At 46.7% G+C, this 19,322-nt stretch overlaps 1 protein-coding gene across 1 annotated transcript in view; it reads right to left on the bottom strand.

The window, feature by feature from the left end:
* Nucleotides 1-11,380: 11,380 nt before the first annotated feature.
* Nucleotides 11,381-19,322, bottom strand: part of PSMA3 (proteasome 20S subunit alpha 3) — a 28,244-nt gene continuing 20,302 nt past the window's right edge. Inside the window, exons 7-11 of the mRNA XM_048486569.1 lie at nucleotides 19,254-19,319; nucleotides 16,711-16,757; nucleotides 14,000-14,067; nucleotides 12,124-12,188; nucleotides 11,381-11,555 (exon numbers count right to left, since the gene is read on the bottom strand). Coding sequence (XP_048342526.1) covers nucleotides 11,511-11,555; nucleotides 12,124-12,188; nucleotides 14,000-14,067; nucleotides 16,711-16,757; nucleotides 19,254-19,319 — 291 coding nt within the window. The 3' untranslated portion in view covers nucleotides 11,381-11,510. The remainder of the gene's footprint in view (nucleotides 11,556-12,123; nucleotides 12,189-13,999; nucleotides 14,068-16,710; nucleotides 16,758-19,253; nucleotides 19,320-19,322) is intronic.

Below are 19,322 nucleotides of genomic sequence, written 5' to 3' on the forward strand. Positions count from 1 at the left end.
TCCAGATCAGAGTGCACCTGCTCTTAGCCACTACGCCACTGGAATTCTCTAGGCTAGAGGAATTCTCTAGGCTTTGGGATATACCTGTCATGGTGACATCAACATAATTACATATAGTTGACCAAGGGCCTTTGTACAGCACAAGTCTTTGTAATGTTTCTGAAGTGGCAAATTTAATAACCCTGCGCATTGTTTTCTCTTTTGTCAGTACTAAAGTGCTGTAGGACCTTCTGGAGGACATTGATGCATGGGATTGCCATGAGTGGGAAGCAGCACATGACACGCGCTGTGCTCCAAAGCAGCTGGTAGCCATACAGACTTCTTACCTCTGTGGCTACTTCAACACTTGAGTGTTCCCTGCTCTCCCAGGTCTCTTTTAGGGATCTTTCTTCCCAGCTCTTCCATCTTCTTTGTATCCCAGGCTCATCCTTCTCAGCCTCATCCCTGGGTTTAGCGCCAAATAAATATTCCTCCAAGGACCAAAAACTGCCGTTCCTTAACTTCGATGTGTAGCTGACTCCCAGAGCTGGCACTGGAGTTCGGAAAGAAGAGCGAGACAGTTGTTTAGAAAGGGGCCTTTTGAAAATAGGGTTTTCCGGGCTGTCTGGCCATGTTCCTATAGCACAGTGATGGTGAATCTATGGCACGGGTGCCAGAGGTGGCACTCAGAGCCCTTTCTGTGGGCACACATGCACAAAGTTCTTCATGTGGGGGTAGGATGGAAAATCACCCCCCCACACACACACACACACACATCTAGGCTAGCCTGGGCATGATCCTTTACCTGGGAGTAAGCTCGGTTGCTGGTAATGGGGCTTGCTTCTGAGTAAACCCTCCTAGGGTCGTGATTCACCCATTCGAAACGTTGCACGGTTGCTTCACCAAGCTTACTCCTGAGTAATGTGCGCCTTGGAGCCAACCATTTTTTCTCAACTAAAACCTTAGTATTCAGGTTAAATTAGCGTATTGGCACTTTGCGATAAATAAGTGGGTTTTGGGTTGCAATTTGGGCACTCGGTCTTGAAAAGGTTCGCCATCACTGCTATAGCATTTTCTCCTGACGTTTCGCCTGCGTCTGTGGCTGGCTTCCTCAGAGGAAAAACACTTACCTCCCCAGGGGTCGGAGAGCAGGAGGCATCTCCCTCAGCCGGATGGAGCTACGCAGGGAAGAGGGGTAAGGGTGTTTGTTTTTTAAGCAGCGCGCTGAAAAGCAGCTATGTGCGCCCATTGCTGTTCACTCGGCACCGGCTGCACGTCGCTGCTTTTCGAAAGACTTGCTGAACTAGTGAGTCAGAAAAGTGCCGTTGTGGGGGGAATACGCCGCTCCAGCAGCAGTGAGAACTCCTCCCCCGCAACGGCGTTTTTACCGGCGGCACACCGATCTTTGTGGCCCGTGCAGGGTGGGCCTAAATCTTTTCTCCCACTTGGCCTTGCCCCATTGACTGCGACTGATAATTTTCAATCTCCATGGAAATTCTGTCACTCTCTTGCCTTGAAAACCCTACCGTGCTGCCATAGTAGCTACTTGATGGCACTCAACAAACATTGGTGGTAAACCTGGGCGCTCGATCAAAATTTGGAGCCTCTTTTATTTGCAAAGTGTTTGTAAAAAGACTGAACACCTTTTTACCATTCCATTCTCTCCTGGAATAAAGGCTTTCAGCATAACAATGTCCAGGCTATCTGGGTCTGCTTTGTGTCTTTTGCCCAGTATTCCATTTGGGGTTTCTGAGCCCTTTTAGCCATTTTCTGTAAAACGTTTTAAATATGATTACAGCACAGGAAGGCCAGCATGGCATTATATACCATGACTTGACTGACATCTAGCTCCAGTGTGGGGCAAGCACTAGCTGTTTCTTTCTCTAACATGTCCCTCCTCCAAACCCATCCCCCCGGAGTATGTATAGTTGAACACAATTGGGATTTTTTTCCCTTTTGTGCAGCCTATGGAGCAGCAGTGGCGTAGGAGGTTAAGAGCTCGTGTATCTAATCTGGAGGAACCGGGCTTGATTCTCCGCTCTGCCGCCTGAGCTGTGGAGGCTTATCTGGGGAATTCAGATTAGCCTGTGCACTTCCACACACACCAGTTGGGTGACCTTGGGCTAGTCACAGTTCTTCGGAGCTCTCTCAGCCCCACCTACCTCACAGGGTGTTTGTTGTGAGGGGGGGAGGGCAAGGAGATTGTAAGCCCCTTTGAGTCTCCTACAAGGAGAGAAAGGGGGGATATAAATCCAAACTCCTCCTCCTCCTCCTCTTCTTCTTCTTCTTCTTTGAAAACAAACAAGGATTTGATTGGAACTAATAGCTTGTGTCTTGAAATGCAGCCCTGCAGAGGTTGAGCGCCAAATGTTATCCTGTTTGGCATGGTTTTTCTTCATCTTTTAAAAATCATTCCAAATGCATCTCGTTGGGGGCTGCAGCTGTAGACTATATATCAGAGCAGCTGCCTCTATATGCTGCTTGTGGTGGGCATGAAGAGGAGGCTTACTCCACTGTCTCCATGTGCCCCCTTTCCGTTTTCTCATCCATTACCCATTGCACTCCTGTGCCGGTGCAAAATGAACCAGGATCCCGTGCGTCATCTGAGGGTGTGTGACCCCATCGCATTTTCTGTTTCTTTGCTCCAAAAAGGTCGCATTTCCAAGTGGTTGTAGGAACATGGTTGCATCGGTGTCAGAGTTAAGTCTAGTAACCGCTGCTTCCTAACAGCAGAAGTGTAACGCCCAATCCGATGCCCCTGGGTGCATTAATATGGCTCTGATCCAGAGGTGGGATCCAGCAGGTTCTCACCAGTTCCCGAGAGTGGGTTATTAATTATTTGTGTGTGCCGAGAGCAAGTTACTAATTAGGTCTGCTTTTCTGTTAGAAATTCCATTAGGTCCAAAAATCATAAAGTCCTGTTGTTTCCTATGTGGCTGGTTAGCGAAGGTAGAAAACGGGATCATTCTCCCTGTTGGGCTGTTTTAAAAACATGTTTTAGAAATATGGTAAAGTTCCTGGTTTAAGGAAAGTATCCTTCTTTTGATTCCTAGAAACAAAATTAAGTATTTGAAAGTATTAAGTATTTGACAGGCAGTCAATTAGAGGAGAAGTAGTTGTTTCTGTTGGCAGTAGACGATAGGACTTGCTAGAATGAGTTTAAATGATGGACAGAAAGATACCAGCTGGAAATTAGGAACTTTTTTTTTACAGTAAGAGTTTTTTACAGTAACAGAGAATTAATGCCCCGCCCCCGGAATGCCCGGCCACGCCCCCTGTCGTGCCCCGCCCAGCCCCATTGGCGCTACGCCACTGTTTGAATCCCACCACCATGGGAACCTGTTACTAAAATTTTTGGATCCCACCACTGCTCTGATCCCTTTTGTGTTCTGCTCAGGTTGAGCTTTGACAGCACTTGAATGGGAGAAACAAAACTTGGAGTGTACCCCATTTGAAACTATAGTAAATTAGCGGGACTAGGATTCTTCTGGAGCCTGCGTGTAGTGGTTAGGAGCAGGTGCACTCTAAATTGGAGAACTGGGTTTGATTCTCCACTCTGCCACTTGAGCTGTGGAGGCTTATCTGGTGAACTAGATTAGTTTATGCATTCCAACACATGCCAGCCCCACCTACCTCACATGGTGTTTGTTATGACGGGGGAAGGGAAAGGAGCTTGTAAGCCACTTTGAGTCTCCTTACAGGAGAGAAAGGGGGAGGATGTAAATCCAACTCTTTTCTTCTTCTGTACATACCGTGATCGTGAATAGTAAGTTATAATAAAATCCATACGTCATTTACATTTTGGTCTCCCTTTGGAGGAAACACATGCAGAGATGGTGGTGTAGTCATAGAATAGCCTGTGACTGCAGGTGTAGTCATAGAATGCAGGCATGCCATTGTATACAACTCTGCAAGCACGTGATGATAAAGAGGAAGTAGCAAACAGCATCAGCAACCAAACAGGTTGGTTGAACCACATTTGTGTTGCCTGGAAGCTACCAATGAAGTATTTCCTGCCGCAGGATTCTGACCGGCCCAAAACCCCCACAGCAAATAGACTCTTCCTGGCTTCAACTGGCATAACCTTGCACAAGATGGGAGCAACAGGAAGTTACAAACAGCCCCACACTTATGGAGGGATCCCATCTCGCCCTTCCCGAACAGCCACCCGTGGTCCCTGGGTGCGGCAGCTGCTTTGTGCAGGAGTCGCCAGCTGTCCAGAACAACAACTTTGTGCACGTTTAGCTTTTCAAGTGTTCAGATTTTTCTGTTTATAATCAGTGTGACTCTTATTTGCAGACTGGGCCCCACTTGACTATTAGAATATAAGACAGCGATGGCGAATCTTTTCGAGATCGAGTGCCCAAATTGCAACCCAAAACCCACCTATTTATCGCCAAGTGCCAACACGGCAATTTAACCTGAATACTGAGGTTTTAGTTTAGAAAAAACCGGTTGGCTCCGAGGCGTGTGTTACTCAGGATTAAGCTTGGTGGCAGTCGGTGGCTTTGCTTTGAAGCAACCGTGCAACATGGGTGAATCACGACCTAGGAGGGTTTACTCAGAAGCAAGCCCCATTGCCAGCAACCGAGCTTACTGCCAAGTAAAGGATCGTGCTTTAGTTAAGAACATAAGAACATAAGAACAAGCCAGCTGGATCAGACCAAAGTCCATCTAGTCCAGCTCTCTGCTACTCGCAGTGGCCCACCAGGTGCCTTTGGGAGCTAGCTCACATGTAGGATGTGAACGCAATGGCCTTCTGCGGCTGTTGCTCCCGATCACCTGGTCTGTTAAGGCATTTGCAATCTCAGATCAAGGAGGATCAAGATGGGAAGCCATAAATCGACTTCTCCTCCCTAAATCTGTCCAAGCCCCTTTTAAAGCTATCCAGGTGAGTGGCCATCACCACCTCCTGTGGCAGCATATTCCAAACACCAATCACACGTTGCGTGAAGAAGTGTTTCCTTTTATTAGTCCTAATTCTTCCCCAAGCATTTTCAATGAATGCCCCTGGTTCCTAGTATTGTGAGAAAGCAGCAGAAACATTTCTCTCTGTCAAGCATTTTCTACCCCATGCATAATTTTGTAGAACTTCAATCATATCCCCCCTCAGCCGCCTCCTCTCCAAACTAAAGAGTCCCAAACGCTGCAGCCTCTCCTCATAGGGAAGGTGCTCCGACAGTCCCTCAATCATCCTTGTTGCCCTTCTCTGCACTTTTTCTATCTCCTCAATATCCTTTTTTTGAGATGCGGCCGACCAATTGTGAACTGGACCTGGTACTCCAAGTAGCTTGGTCGCACCTACTTTCTGTTTCTTTATATAAGGGCCTTACGGACAATCTTTGCAGTTTTATTATCAGATTTCCTTTTCGTATCAATGATCCCTGTAGCATAGAGTTTGCCTTTTCACAACTGCCATGCATTGGAGTTGACATTCCATGGAACGCTATCAACTAAAGGCGCCCAAATCCCTTTCCTGGTCTGTGACTGAGTAGCGCACTTTGGACCCCTGTAGCGATCAATTATGTGAAGTTTGGATTTTTTGCCCCTATGTTGCATCACTTTACATTTTGCTACATTGAAGCTGCATTTTGCCATTTCTTAGCCCACTCTACCTAATTTATCAAGGTCCCGGCTTGGAGCTCTTCACAACGTCTTTCCTTTGTGGTTCCTCACCACCCTACTATAATTTGGTACTTCATCTGCAAAACTTGGCCACCACGCTTACCCACCCTACTTGCGCTTCCAGGCCATCATTTTATGAATAGGTTAAAGAGGCACTGGTCCCAAAAGCGGATCCCTTGGGAGGACACCACTCCCGACATCTCTCCATTGTGAGAACTTCCCATTTACACCCACTCTTTGTTTCCTGTTTCTCAAGCCAAGTTTCTTTTAATCCATGAGGAGGACTTCCCCTCTTATTCCCTTCATTGCTGAGTTTTTCTCAACAGTCTCTGGTGAGGAACTTTGTCAAAAGCCTTTTGGAAATCCAAGTTAGACAATGTCCCACCGGGTTCCACCCCCCTCTCGTCCACATGCCTGTTTCACACCCCTCAAAGAACTCTAGTAAGTTTTGTAAGACAGGATTTTGCACTTACTCCTGCAAAAGCCATGTTGACTCCTTTCTCAACAGGTCTTGCTTTTCTACATGTTTTATAATTTTATCTTTAATGATAGATTCGAGTAATTTACCAGGAACAGATGTCAAACCTGACTGGCCTTGTAATTTCCCGGGTCCCCCCTAGATCCTTTTCTTTAAAGATTGGTGTGACATTGGCCATCTTCCAGTCTTCAGGGATGGAGCCTGATTTCAGGGGATAAGTTGCATATTAAAGTGAAGAAGATCAGCAATTTCATGCTTGAGCTCTTTTTTAAGAACTCTTGGGTGTGAATGCAATCTGGGGCCAGGGGATTTTGGTAACATTTAGTTTATCAATGGCTGCCAGAACTTCTTTCCTTGTCTACCACTATCTTAGCTTAGTTCCCTCGGATCTCGCCTCTCTCCTAAGAAGCTTGGTTCCAGGTGCGAGGAATTCTGTTCCTCACCTCACCTACTTGGGTGAAGACAGATGCAAAGAATTCATCTCAGCTTCTTCTGCAATCTCCCTGCCATCTTGTGTTAGCACTGTACCTTTGTTCCTTCGTCATCCTAACGGGCTACGGCTTCCCTTGGGTGGCTTCCTAAGCTTTTGATGTACTCTGAAGGAACTGTTTGTTGCTGGTCTTGATGTTCGCTGACCATGCGTTCCTCATGAAATCGCTTTTTGCCTCCCCTTACAGCTAACTTGCTTTCTCTTTTTGCCACCATTTGTGATTTCCTCTCTCATATTCTCTTCTATCCAGTCAAAGCTGGACTTCCATTTTTTCTAAAAGACATTTTCTTTTTTTTTCTTGATGAATTTCCTCAACCTCTCTTTGTTAACCATGGTGGCTTTCTTTTGGACTAGGTGTGCTGCCTTTTCTAACCTGTGGAACCCACGATTCCAGCTGAGCTTTTATTTACTGTGTTTTAAAATAACCTCCCAAAGCATCCTGGACAGTTTGACTCTCTTGATTTTCCCTTTACAAAGCTTCCTAAGCAAGACTATCCCCCCCCTTCTCATCTTTTGAGAGAATTTCCCTTTCTGAAGGCGAGATGTAACTACATTGAAAGTGCAGTTGCCACTCTTGTTCGCATGCTGAGATACTGAATCTGGACAGCATTGTGAGTGGCTGTTCCCTATCGAGCTCAAGCAAGCACTGACTTCCTCGCACCAGGTCCCTGGGTCCCACATAGAGGAATTAGATCTAGGATCACTCCTCTCCCCTGGTTGGTTCCATAACCATCTGCTCTAAGCCACAGTCATTTAGCATATCCAGGAATGCTCTCTCCCTTACTACTGACCCTGGAACATGCATTTTTCCAGTTTATATGGGGATAGTTAAAATCACCCATTACCACTACATTTTGTTGTTTCTTTGTTGGCCTCTCTAATTTCTTTTTTTTCCATCTCAGAAGTCCTCTTGTGCACTCCTTTGGTCAGGGGGACGATAAATATATTCCTTCTAATATTAAACTGTCCTTCACACCTGGTATTGATATCCACGAGTGATTCTGTAGGGGAACCAAGCTCCCCTTGCCATTGTCTATTTTATAGCTGATACTTTCATGCTTTCTCTTTTGATGTAAAGAGACAACTCCCATACCCCCCAATGCGCCCTGTCTCTATCCCTTCCCTATAGAGCCTGTAGCCTGGTATAACAGCATCCCACTGGGTTCTGTCCTCTCATTCCACCATGTCTCTGTAATGCCCACACTATATCAAAGTCCCTCCTTCAAAACTCTGTACTCTTAGCTCCCCCATTTTAGGTGAAGCATGCTTCTACATAATAGCATAGAGACACCTTGTATACCCTGTACTCCTGTAATCCTTAACCTGGGATTTTATGTGCTTTTACCCTCACCCAAGTCTTTTGCAGACCACTATCCCTTGTCCACACTATGCACATTGCTATGTTTCCTCAAGCTTGTATGTGGGTTGGATTTAGAAAAACCTCCTCTCTCTGTCTCCATCCCCACTTAGATACTTCGTATTCCGAACCGAAGTCACCCTCACTCATCGGCTTTCCCCCAGTGATCAGTTTTAAAAGCTGTTCTTGCCACCTTTTTTTTAATGTTGGAGTGCCAGCAGGCCTTAGCCTTCCGGTTCCCTCTTTGGTTAAGATGAAGCCCACGTCCCGTTTAGTATAGAAGCCTTGCAGCTTTGTCCCAAAAGGTTCCCCAGTTCCTGACAAATCTGAAAACCCTCTGCCTTGGCTACACCACCTTCTCATCCACGCATTTGAGACCCTGCTTATCTCCAGCTTGCCCTGAAAGCTCACCCTGCACGTGGAACGGTAGCATTTCTGAGAATGCCACCTTGGAGGTCCTGGACTTCGAAAACCTGTTTCCTAGCAGCCTAGAATTTGGCTTCCAGGAGACCTTCCCAGCTACATTTCCCAATGTCGTTGGTGCCAATATGGGACCACAACTGCTGACTCCACCCCAGCACTCATTCCTAAAAGCCTATCTAGACGCAGGCTGCTGATATCCGCACAAGAACCTTACTCGCACCAGGCAGGCAAGTCACCATGCGGGGTCATCACGCCTCTCACTGAAACCCAACTCTCTACATTTCTAATGATCGGGAATCACTCCACTAAGGCAAGGGAGCCCCCCACCTTCCCGAGGGGTATCCTCAGTGCGAGAGGATAGCTGATCACCAGTTAAGGAAGGGATCCCATCTAAGGGAGCATCTTCCCCCACCTCAGACTGGCACCCTCCGTCCCCAAGACCTTCATTCTCCATGACATCTGAAGAGATGTCACCTTGGGAGTGGGACCCGGCTGTTAAGTCCCTGAAAGCCTCATCTGTCACCCTCTCTGCCTCTTTCAGCTTCTCCAGGTCTGCCACCTAGTTCTTCGCATGAAAATCAGTGGGGCTTAACAGAACAGGGTTACCTACACTGTTTCCCCAAAACTAGGTCTTAGGTTTAATGCTAATAATCGAGCCCAGCGGCCCAAGCCAGCCTAGATGTATGTGTGTGTGGGGGGGGGGATTTGTTTGCATGTGCCCACAGAGAGGGCTCTGAGTGCCACCTCTGGCACCCGTGCCATAGGTTCGCCACCACTGATATAAGACAAACCTGGGGGGCCTGCAAAACTTGGGGGGTGGGAGGGGATCCCATTCCACTCAAACCACAGATTCGGCTTGGCTGCTGCGGCAAGTTGACGCCACTTTAACATGTGCAGACAAACTGCTTCAAATTGGGGATATTTGATCATCCCCATTTTTTGTTTTTTCCCCCCTTTGTTTTGTTTTTAGGATTTTTTTCTGAGTACAAATTTGAAGAAACATCTGTTTGGGGTGAATGGGCCTCATATCTGCCAATTTAAGTATCTACAGGCAGAAGTTGCTTGTGGGAATTGGGTAAAGAGCACATTTTCATGGCTTTTCCTGGCAAAAACGGTATCCTATTTGGCCTTTCTCAATGCATGAGTCCAAAGACTCATTGCTTCATAACCCTCATGATTGGATGCCGTGGCCAACACAGGATCAGGCCGGTGCCAAATGCAACCTCCACCCAGAACAGCAAGTTGTTGTTGGTTGAGATCCAAGCCACTGCAGGCTGGATACTGAACCAGTCAATGGCTACCAAGTTAAACACCGATAAGCTGTCTTGTATTTGATGTTGCCCTAACAGTGGATTGTTCCAGGTCAAAGCTTGGAACTTGGTTGCCCTGAGAGAACGGTCTCACAGCCACACTTGCCTTCCTGTGAAACAGACAACCAAACATGAATCTTCGAGACCGCTTCTCCCCATATTGCCCCCAAAGGCCCCTCTGTTCGTTGGAGAGGAACCTTTTGATGGTGACCGCCCCAAGAGACATCCGGCTGGCTTCCACAAGAGCCGGGGGCTTTTACAGCCCTGACTCTAGCCTGGTGGAACAAGCTACCAGGTGAGATCAGAGCCCTGCAGGAGCTATCACAACTCCGCAGGGCCTGCAAGACTTGGCTGTTCCACCAGGCTTTCCTATCTAGCCAGCCAGATTGAATGATGCAAGTTCATCTCCTTTTGGGCTTCGGGGGGAAGTGGTGATGGGGATCTGCATTGTCTATAGCAGCCATTCTCAACCAGGGTACCGTGAGCATGTCCCAGGGGTACCACGGCAACACTACCGCCGCCGCCCCTCATTTTTGTGGTATCTCCCACCGGCGCCAGCAAGGACATGGAGCTGGCCCATGGGGCAGGGCCTGCCACAAGGTCAGCAGCCACCCCCCCCTCCCAGTGCTTCCCTTCACCCTGGGAGGGGAAGGTGGGGGGTATGGCAAGCAGGGGCAAAGGGAGGGGAAGGTGGAGGGTGGCGGCAGGGGTACCGTGAGATATGAAGAATGAGGTCAAGGGTACCCTGACCTCAAAAAGGTTGGGAAACACTGGTCTATAGCCATCTATTGTTATTTATTAAGTGTTGGAATTTTTTTACTGTTTTTTAAAATATTTGTATTACTATTTTAATGGTTTCATTGATTGTATATTAATATGTTGTGACCGGCCTTGAGCCCTACGGGGATAGTGAGAGATATACATTTAATAAATAATAATAATAAATAATAATCCAATAGTAGACCATTCTAGCAAGCCTTTTTTCAAGAATCCCATGACTACTCCATAAAGATTTTTCTTAAGATACTTCACTCCCCCACCCTTTTTCTTTTCCCACAATTGGGACCTAGAACAGTTTACAGTATTTCTTCCCGTCTTGTAAATCAGGTGCCGCTTCTTAGCGCGATATGGATGATGATCCCATGAGGCGCGTTCCAAATATGATGCAGGTTCTTCCAGCTGCAACATTTACCCTCATAGGACAGTAGTAACTACTTCTAGGCTCATTCCGCACATGCAGAATGATGCACTTTCAAACTGCTTTCAGTGCTCTTTGAAGCAGTGCGGAATAGCAAAATCCACTTGCAAACAGTTGTGAAAGTGGTTTGAAAACGCATTATTTTGCCTGTGCGGAAGGGGCCCTACTGAAATATTCACTCCGCATGAACAAGCAACAGCGGTATGTTGGGGTACAAACGTGTATCACCCTTCTCCCATTTTTTCCTCACAACAACCCTGTAAGGTGGGTTAGGCTTACAGTACGTGGACTGCCAAGCAAACTTCCATGGCTCAGTGGGGATTTGAATTGGGATCTCCCAGCTCCTTAGTCCAACACTAGCCACTACACCATGCTGTACTGGCAAGTCGGTCATCACACTGATAAAGTTAGGGACCACCATCTTGTCACAGGCAGATGACTTTATTTCCTAACCAATATATTTTGGCTTCCTCCCTCATGCTGAGCCCTTGGACCAAAAAATCAAATGTGTGCTTTGACAAACAGTAATTGGAAAAGTTTTATTTAGTGCAAGTTGGTCACTCAAAATATTCTTCCAGCACGTACATAATGGCAATTAATAAACAGCCTGCAGTGTTATTAAAACATTTGCATCTTAAAGTAACAATGTGTTACATGTTCTCATCGTCTGATTCATCCTCTTCCTTTAGAGACTCCTGTAAAAAAAAAAAAGCAATTAAAAGATCAGGTCCTTCCACTTGGTGAGAAGTTACACCCATCCAAATCTCCACTATTTGAAGGGCGAAAGTTTGTGGTCACTCATCGGGCGTGGTTCTAAGTACCTATTTCACAAAGGCACACAGATCCTAAAGAAGCCCAGTGTTATTTCTCCAGTGGGTCTAACTCAGTGATTACCAAAGTGGGCGCCACCGCCCCCTGGTGGGTGCTGCAGCGATCCAGGGGGGCGGTAATGGCCACAGGTAGAAACATTAATACATACGTCTTTCTGTTTAATTGCTATTAAACATTTTAAAAAATTAATTTCCAGGGGGTGCTAAGTAATATTTTTTTCTGGAAAGGGGGCGGTAGGCCAAATAAGTTTGGGAACCACTGGTATTTTAACATAATGGATTTTGAGCTGGATACTTACACCTTTTGCCAACCAAAGTTATTTTGGAGGGAATCAAAAGGAGGCTCCCCGCCACCCCAAATAAGAAACCAGGAAAATATTTTGGGACTTGTCTAGGCACTAGATGACAAAATAGCAACCGCTTGAGTCCTTACCTTGGCATATTTCTCTGCTTCTTCCTTAATGTCTTTTGGGACAACTTCATGTTTTCCCTTTGTTACTGTGAATTGACAGAGTTTTGATTATTTGTCATTGTTTAACCCCCAGCTCTTAGCTATAGCTTTTAAGGAAACAACCAACATTAATAGTAAAAAAAAAAGTGTCAGTCTGTGTAATGCCAGCATAAAATATTAAAATATCCTTCATCATAAAACGCCTGAACATACACCCCTGAGTCAAATGCCTTAAATATACAGCTGGGAACTCCAGCCCCACAAGGCGGGTCAAGCAAAGAGCATTAACGGCAAGAAAGACTGACATGTTGAATTCTTTAATATGTGTCTACTTCCTTATAGACATCTTTGTTCCAATCCATCTCAATTACAGACTACAAACAATTTGGTGATTTGCTCTTTGCAATCTTTGCTAGCTTAGAACATAAGAACTAGCCTGCTGGATCAGACCAGAGTCCATCTAGTCCAGCTCTCTGCTACTCGCAGTGGCCCACCAGGTGCCTTTGGGAGCTCACATGCAGGAGGTGAAAGCAATGGCTGCTGCTGCTGCTGCTCCCGAGCACCTGGACTGTTAAGGCATTTGCAATCTCGGATCAAGATTGGCAGCCATAAATCGACTTCTCCTCCATAAATCTGTCCAAGCCCCTTTTAAAGCTATCCAAGTTAGTGGCCATCACCACCTCCTGTGGCAGCATATTCCAAACACCAATCACACATTGCGTGAAGAAGTGTTTCCTTTTATTAGTCCGCATTCTTCCCCCCAGCATTTTCAATGAATGCCCCCTGGTTCTAGTATTGTGAGAATGCCCCCTGGTTCTAGCTTGCGTATCGGAGCATGAATTGTCCTATTTTTGTTCAGCGGCACCTTGAAGATTTCAGGCTTTTAAACACTGCCAATTGTGAATGAGTCACCTTTTGCTTTAAATGAAAAGGGTAAGCTATGACTACTGTGACCTGGATAGCCCAGACAATCTCAATTTCGTCAGATTTCGGAAGATAAGCAGGGTCAGCCCTGTGTACTATTTGGATGGGAGACCACCAAGGAAGTCCAGGTTCAAGTTGTGGAGGGAGGGGATGGCAAACCACCTCTGAATGTCTCGTCTTAAAAACTCTATGGAGTCACGTAAGTCAGCTGTGATTTGACAGCACTTTGGCACCAAGCTATGGTTACATACACACCCCAACCAACATTAGAAGCAATGAGACAAGCAAGGTAAAGGTAAGAACATAAGAACAAGCCAGCTGGGTCAGACCAGAGTCCATCTAGTCCAGCTCACTGCTACTCGCAGTGGCCCACCAGGTGCCTTTGGGAGCTCACATGCAGGAGGTGAAAGCAATGGCCTCCTGCTGCTGCTGCTCCTGAGCACCTGGTCTGCTACGGCATTTGCAATCTCAGATCAAAGAGGATCAAGATTGGTAGCCACAAATCGACTTCTCCTCCATAAATCTGTCCAAGCCCCTTTTAAAGCTATCCAGGTTAGTGGCCACTACCACCTCCTGTGGCAGCATATTCCAAACACCAATCACACATTGCGTGAAGAAGTGTTTCCTTTCATTAGTCTTCATTCTTCCCCCCAGCATTTTCAATGTATGTAGGTAGAAGAAGATTTCAATTTATACCCCGCTTTCCTCAATTATAAGAAGCCTCAAGGTGGCTTATGAACTTCTTTCCCTCAGTCTCCCCGCAACAGACCCCTTGTGAGGTAGGTGGGGCAAAGAGAGTAGAGAGAGAACTGTGACTAGCCGAAGGTCACCCAGCAGGCTTCATAGGCAGGAGTGGGGAAACAGTTCACCAGATAAGAGTCCACCACTCATGTTGGAAGAGTGGGGAATCAAACACCGGCTCCGTGATACGTACTTTCTCCAACCCAGCTGAGTTCAAGTTCAAACGCTTTGTCTTTTACTTCATCGTGGACTATGTAGATTCTAGAAAAACGAAAGGAGAGAAAACAGCCATCAGCCACAGATTTGTGAACAAGCAAAATAGGATTAGCTGTTCTCCTGCAGCTTTGGGAAGAAATTAAGCAAATCAATAACATTTCATACAAACTGAAACCAGCAGATTTAGACATTTTGGACGAGCGCAGAGGAATTGATTTTGCAAAATTAAAGAATCTGAAACTCAGCATTTCTTGGCTCAACTTGCTCTCAATTCCAAATTGATATTTTCAATAACCTCAAATCACAGGACCAGTTTTTTGCAACTATTTTTCAGAATGGAGAAAGGTTTTTGCATTCAGAGCGGTACTTTCTAAGATTTTCTCATGTTAGAAGGGATTTGATAGTTGGGCATCTGAGGGAAAAAAGGTCCCATACAATCACTTGACTGAAATTCAAGTCTATTCACTGACACCCGCTTCCACCCTCAAAATACGAAAAATGCTCATTTAGTATTTTTTTTGAAGAACGGCTTCTAAACTTAAGGAGTTCAGGCTTCTAAACTTAAGAAGCAGCAGTGGCATACGAGGTTGAGAGCTCGTTTATCTAATCTGGAGGAACTGGGTTTGATTCCCAGCTCTGCCGCCTGAGCTGTGGAGGCTTATCTGGAGAATTCAGATTAGCCTGTACACTCCCACGCACGCCAGCTGGGTGACCTTGGGCTAGTCACAGCTTCTCAGAGCTCTCTCAGCCCCACCTACCTCACAGGGTGTTTGTTGTGAGGGGGGAAGGGCAAGGAGATTGTCAGCCCCTTTGAGTCTCCTGCAGGAGAGAAAGGGGGGATATAAATCCAAACTCTTCTTAAGAGAGGTGTAGTGGTTAAGAGCAGTGGAGTCTAATTTGGTTAACACAGCTTGTTTCTCCACTGCACTCCTGAAGCCTGCTGGGAGACCCTGGGCCGGTCACAGTTCTCTCCGAACTCTCTCAACCCCACCTACTTCACAAGGTATCTGTGGTGGGGAGAGGAAGGGAAGATGATTGTAAGCCGCTTTGAGACTCCTTGAATATAGAGGAAAGCAGAATATAAAAACCAGCTCTTTTTCTCCTTTTCTTAGTCTACAATAAGCATTCAGCACATAAAGCTAAAATGTGAAACTATGAGTAAGAACTGTGACCTCAGATTGGTTACAGTTCCAACGGGCACGATCTGGGTTTCAAACGACATGTCTAGTTTATTTCCTTTACAGCCCCAGAAGGGACTTCTTCCTCCCCTACTCAGACAAAGGGAGCAGAAGCTTATATATATTTCACCTTCCTCAAGATGGAGACCCAAAGCGGCTTACATCACTTTCCTTTGCTTTGATCCTCACATTGACCACATGATGTAACTGGTTGTGGTGGGTTTTCCGGACTGTGTGGCCGTGGTCTGGTGGATCTCGTTCCTAACGTTTTGCCTGCATCTGTGGCAGGCATCTTCAGAGGTGTATCACAGAGTCGCTGAGGATGCCAGCCACGGATGCAGGCGAAACGTGAGGAACAAGATCTACTAGACCACGGCCCGGAAAACCCACCACAACCAGTTGAATCCAGCCGTGAAAGCCTCTGACAATACACATGAAGCAAGTTAGGCTGAGGTTGTGTGACTGGTCCAAGATCCCCCAGCTTCCAGGTCGTGAGTGGCGATTCCAACCGAGGTCTCCCACATAATTCCCTAACAGCCCTATCCAAACCTTTTTGGCAGCAGGACATGGTGCTGCTATGGTGCCACCCCGTCACCTCCAAACAACTTCTCTACAGCACGAGAAGCCCCCATATGGGATAACAGACAAATACCACGAAATATGGCTGCATCGATGCGCAAAGAGCTGGGAGGACAATGGAAGCCAGCTACAATTGGCTCCACCCCCTGGCACGGCCCCAGAATGCCCCTAGCCATGCCACTACCTCTGTCTGCAGTAGCTTTTGGGATTGGGCGCCACAGAGCAGCACTGCACCTGCATTTTTTCCCCCTTTGCCAGCACATCTGCATTTCAGCCCCCTTTGCCAGCACACAGAACCAGGGGGCACCCATTGAAAATGCTGGGGGGAAGAATTAGGACTAATCAAAGGAAACACTTCTTCACGCAACGTGGGATTGGTGTTTGGAATATGCTGCCACAGGAGGTGGTGATGGCCACTAACCTGGATAGCTTTAAAGGGGGCTTGGACAGATTTATGGAGGAGAAGTCGATCTATGGCTACCAATCTTGATCCTCCTTGATCTGAGATTGCAAATGCCGTAGCAGACCAGGTGCTCGGGAGCAACAGCTGCAGAAGGCCATTGCTTTCACATCCTGCAGGTGAGCTCCCAAAGGCACCTGGTGGGCCACTGCGAGTAGCAGAGTGCTGGACTAGATGGACTCTGGTCTGATCCAGCGGGCTCATTCTTATGTTCTTATCTGCCCCTTGCGCTGGTTGGGTAGGGACCCAAGTTAGCATAGGGCTGCACTGACTTGTGAGATGAGTCTGCCCCCACCCCTCTGGATTGGACTGTGACACTCTTAACCGCTGCCCCACATTACAGCTGATCAGACAAAGGCCAGCTTTCTTCCAAGATGGAGCAGGAAGGTTTTTTTTCCAAGGATCAGCCAGCAGGCAAATAAAACTTGAGTATGAAGAATGGGCAATCCCCCTCACCCCCCACACACTTACATTTTTGCAACTTCTTTAACAACATCACGGCAGGTCAAGTCTTTCATCTGTGGGCAAAATAGAAAAGGATCATGTAACACCGAGAAATAAACACCAGAAGTTACATTAGGGAAGACAATTTCTATGAAAAAACCATGAATTCGGCTAGGGTAATCCGACTATCACTCGCATTGAATTTTTTCAGGTAAGTCATTATTTGAAAAGGAAACTGATGAAGATCAATGTCGTTTGGGACTCTTTAGTTTGGATAGGAGACGTCTGAGGGGGGGATATGACTGAAGTTCAATGTAGCAAAATGTAAAGTGATGCACATGGGGGCAAAAAAACCAAACTTCACATACACGCTACATAGGTCAGTGCTATCAGTCACAGACCAGGAAAGGGATTTGGGCTTCTTAGTTGATAGTTCCATGGGAATGTCAACTCAATGCATGGCAGCTGTGAAAAAGGCAAACTCTATGCTGGGGATGATTAGGAAAGGAATTGGGACTCTAGTTTGGAGAGGAGACGTCTGAGGGGGGATATGATTGAAGTCTGTAAAATTATGCATGGGGTAGAAAATGTTGACAGAGAGACATTTTTCTCTCTTTCTCACAATACTAGAACCAGGGGGCATTCATTGAAAATGCTGGGGGGAAGAATTAGGACTAATAAAAGGAAACATTTCTTCACACAACATGTGATTGGTGTTTGGAATATGCTGCCACAGGAGGTGGTGATGGCCACTAACCTGGATAGCTTTAAAAGGGGCTTGGACAGATTTATGGAGAAGTCGATCTATGGCTACCAATCTTGATCCTCCTTGATCTGAGATTGCAAATGCCTTAACAGACCAGGTGCTCGGGAGCAACAGCCGCAGAAGGCCTTTGCTTTCACATGCTGCACGTGAGCTCCCAAAGGCACCTGGTGGGCCACTGCGAGTAGCAGAGAGCTGGACTAGATGGACTCTGGTCTGATCCAGCTGGCTTGTTCTTATTTTTTTCTAAACTAAAATTTTTTTTTCTAAACTAAAACCTCAGTATTCTGGTTAAATTGTCGTGTTGGCCCTTTGCGAAATAAGTGGGTTTTAGGTCGCAATTTGGGCACTCACTCTCGAAAAGGTTCGCCATCACTGTTATAGAGGCCATAACTGAAGCACTGGGAAATGCGTATAAGGCAGCAGGGGGTTTCTTATGTGCGCTGCCAGGGCATTTTAATTAACGTACATGATGTTGGAAGTAGTCCAGGGAGAACCGTATCGCATTATATGCTTCTGATGTACTCCGAGTGCATTACTAGTATGCATTACAATCAAAACTGGATGTTCATTAACACTGATACGCTAGCATTTAAGTGTCTCATTCATGGTCAAAAAGAAATCATTTCAACTAATACTGTCCAGTCAAATGATATTTTGTGTCTTTCACAGCCCAAGTTATGAACAAATGGAGTCCCAGCAAAGAAAGAAAAAGGCCTGAATCCAGGCAATCCAATTTCTGTTTCTTGTACAAGTTGTGGAAACTGAGAGCATCATGTGGTTGCATCATTTACTCTGTCCGGGAAGGTCAAAAGAAACACCCGCACTGAAACCACGGCTATTCCAACGTGGTTCTTTTCGCAGGTGCTGATTTTACACTTAAGTATTTTTGCATTGGGAGGAAGGAGGGGGAACAGCTTTCCCAACTCCAGCCGGAAGAGTCATAAATAACGGATTGGAAAGACCTGGGAAACAGCTGCCCAGCCATTGTGGGCATCTATTTCACCGGTCTCTGAAGGCAATGCCAGCTGTACTTGAGAGTTTGGAAGAAGAGTTTGGATTTATATCCCCCCTTTCTCTCCTGTAAGAAGACTCAAAGGGGCTTACAAACTCCTCCCCCTCCCCAACAAACATGCCTGTGAGGTAGGTGGGGCTGAGAGACCTCGAAGAACTGTGAGTAGCCCAAGGTCACCCAGCTGACATGTGCTGGAATGCACAAGAAGAAGAAGAGGAAGAGTTTGGATTTATATCCCCGCTTTCTCTCCTGTAGGAGACTCAAAGGGGCTTACAATCTCTTTTCCCCCTCACAACAAACACCCTGTGAGGTGGGTGGGGCTGAGAGAGCTCCGAGAAGCTGTGACTAGCCCAAGGTCACCCAGCTGGCGCGTGTGGGAGTGCACAGGCTAATCTGAATTCCCCAGATAAGCCTCCACAACTCAAGCAGCAGAGCAGGGAATCAAACCCAGTTCCTCCAGATCAGAGTGCACCTGCTCTTAGCCACTGCTCTTAGCCACTACGCCACTGCTGGAAACCAACTACACCTGGCTCCACCCCTCAGGCGGCAGAGCTGGGAATCAAACCCGGTTCCTCCAGATTAGATACACGAGCTCTCAACCTCCTACGCCACTGCTGCTCCTGCTGCGCCACAAGCTAATATGGTTCACCAGATAAGCCTCCACAGCTCGAGTGGCAGAGTAGGGAATCAAACCCGGTTCTCCAGATTAGAGTGCACCTGCTCTTATCCACTGCACCACGCTGGCTTACTTAGAGGTAAGTTCACAGCAAATCAGCTGTACCTCGGACCTACCTGCAGTTTTTCAATCTCTGTCTTTGCTGCTTGCCGCGCTTTGCCAATGGCACATCCCCAGTAACCCTA

Source organism: Sphaerodactylus townsendi, linkage group LG02, assembly GCF_021028975.2.
Source record: "Sphaerodactylus townsendi isolate TG3544 linkage group LG02, MPM_Stown_v2.3, whole genome shotgun sequence".
Classification (NCBI taxonomy): Eukaryota; Metazoa; Chordata; class Lepidosauria; order Squamata; family Sphaerodactylidae; genus Sphaerodactylus; species Sphaerodactylus townsendi.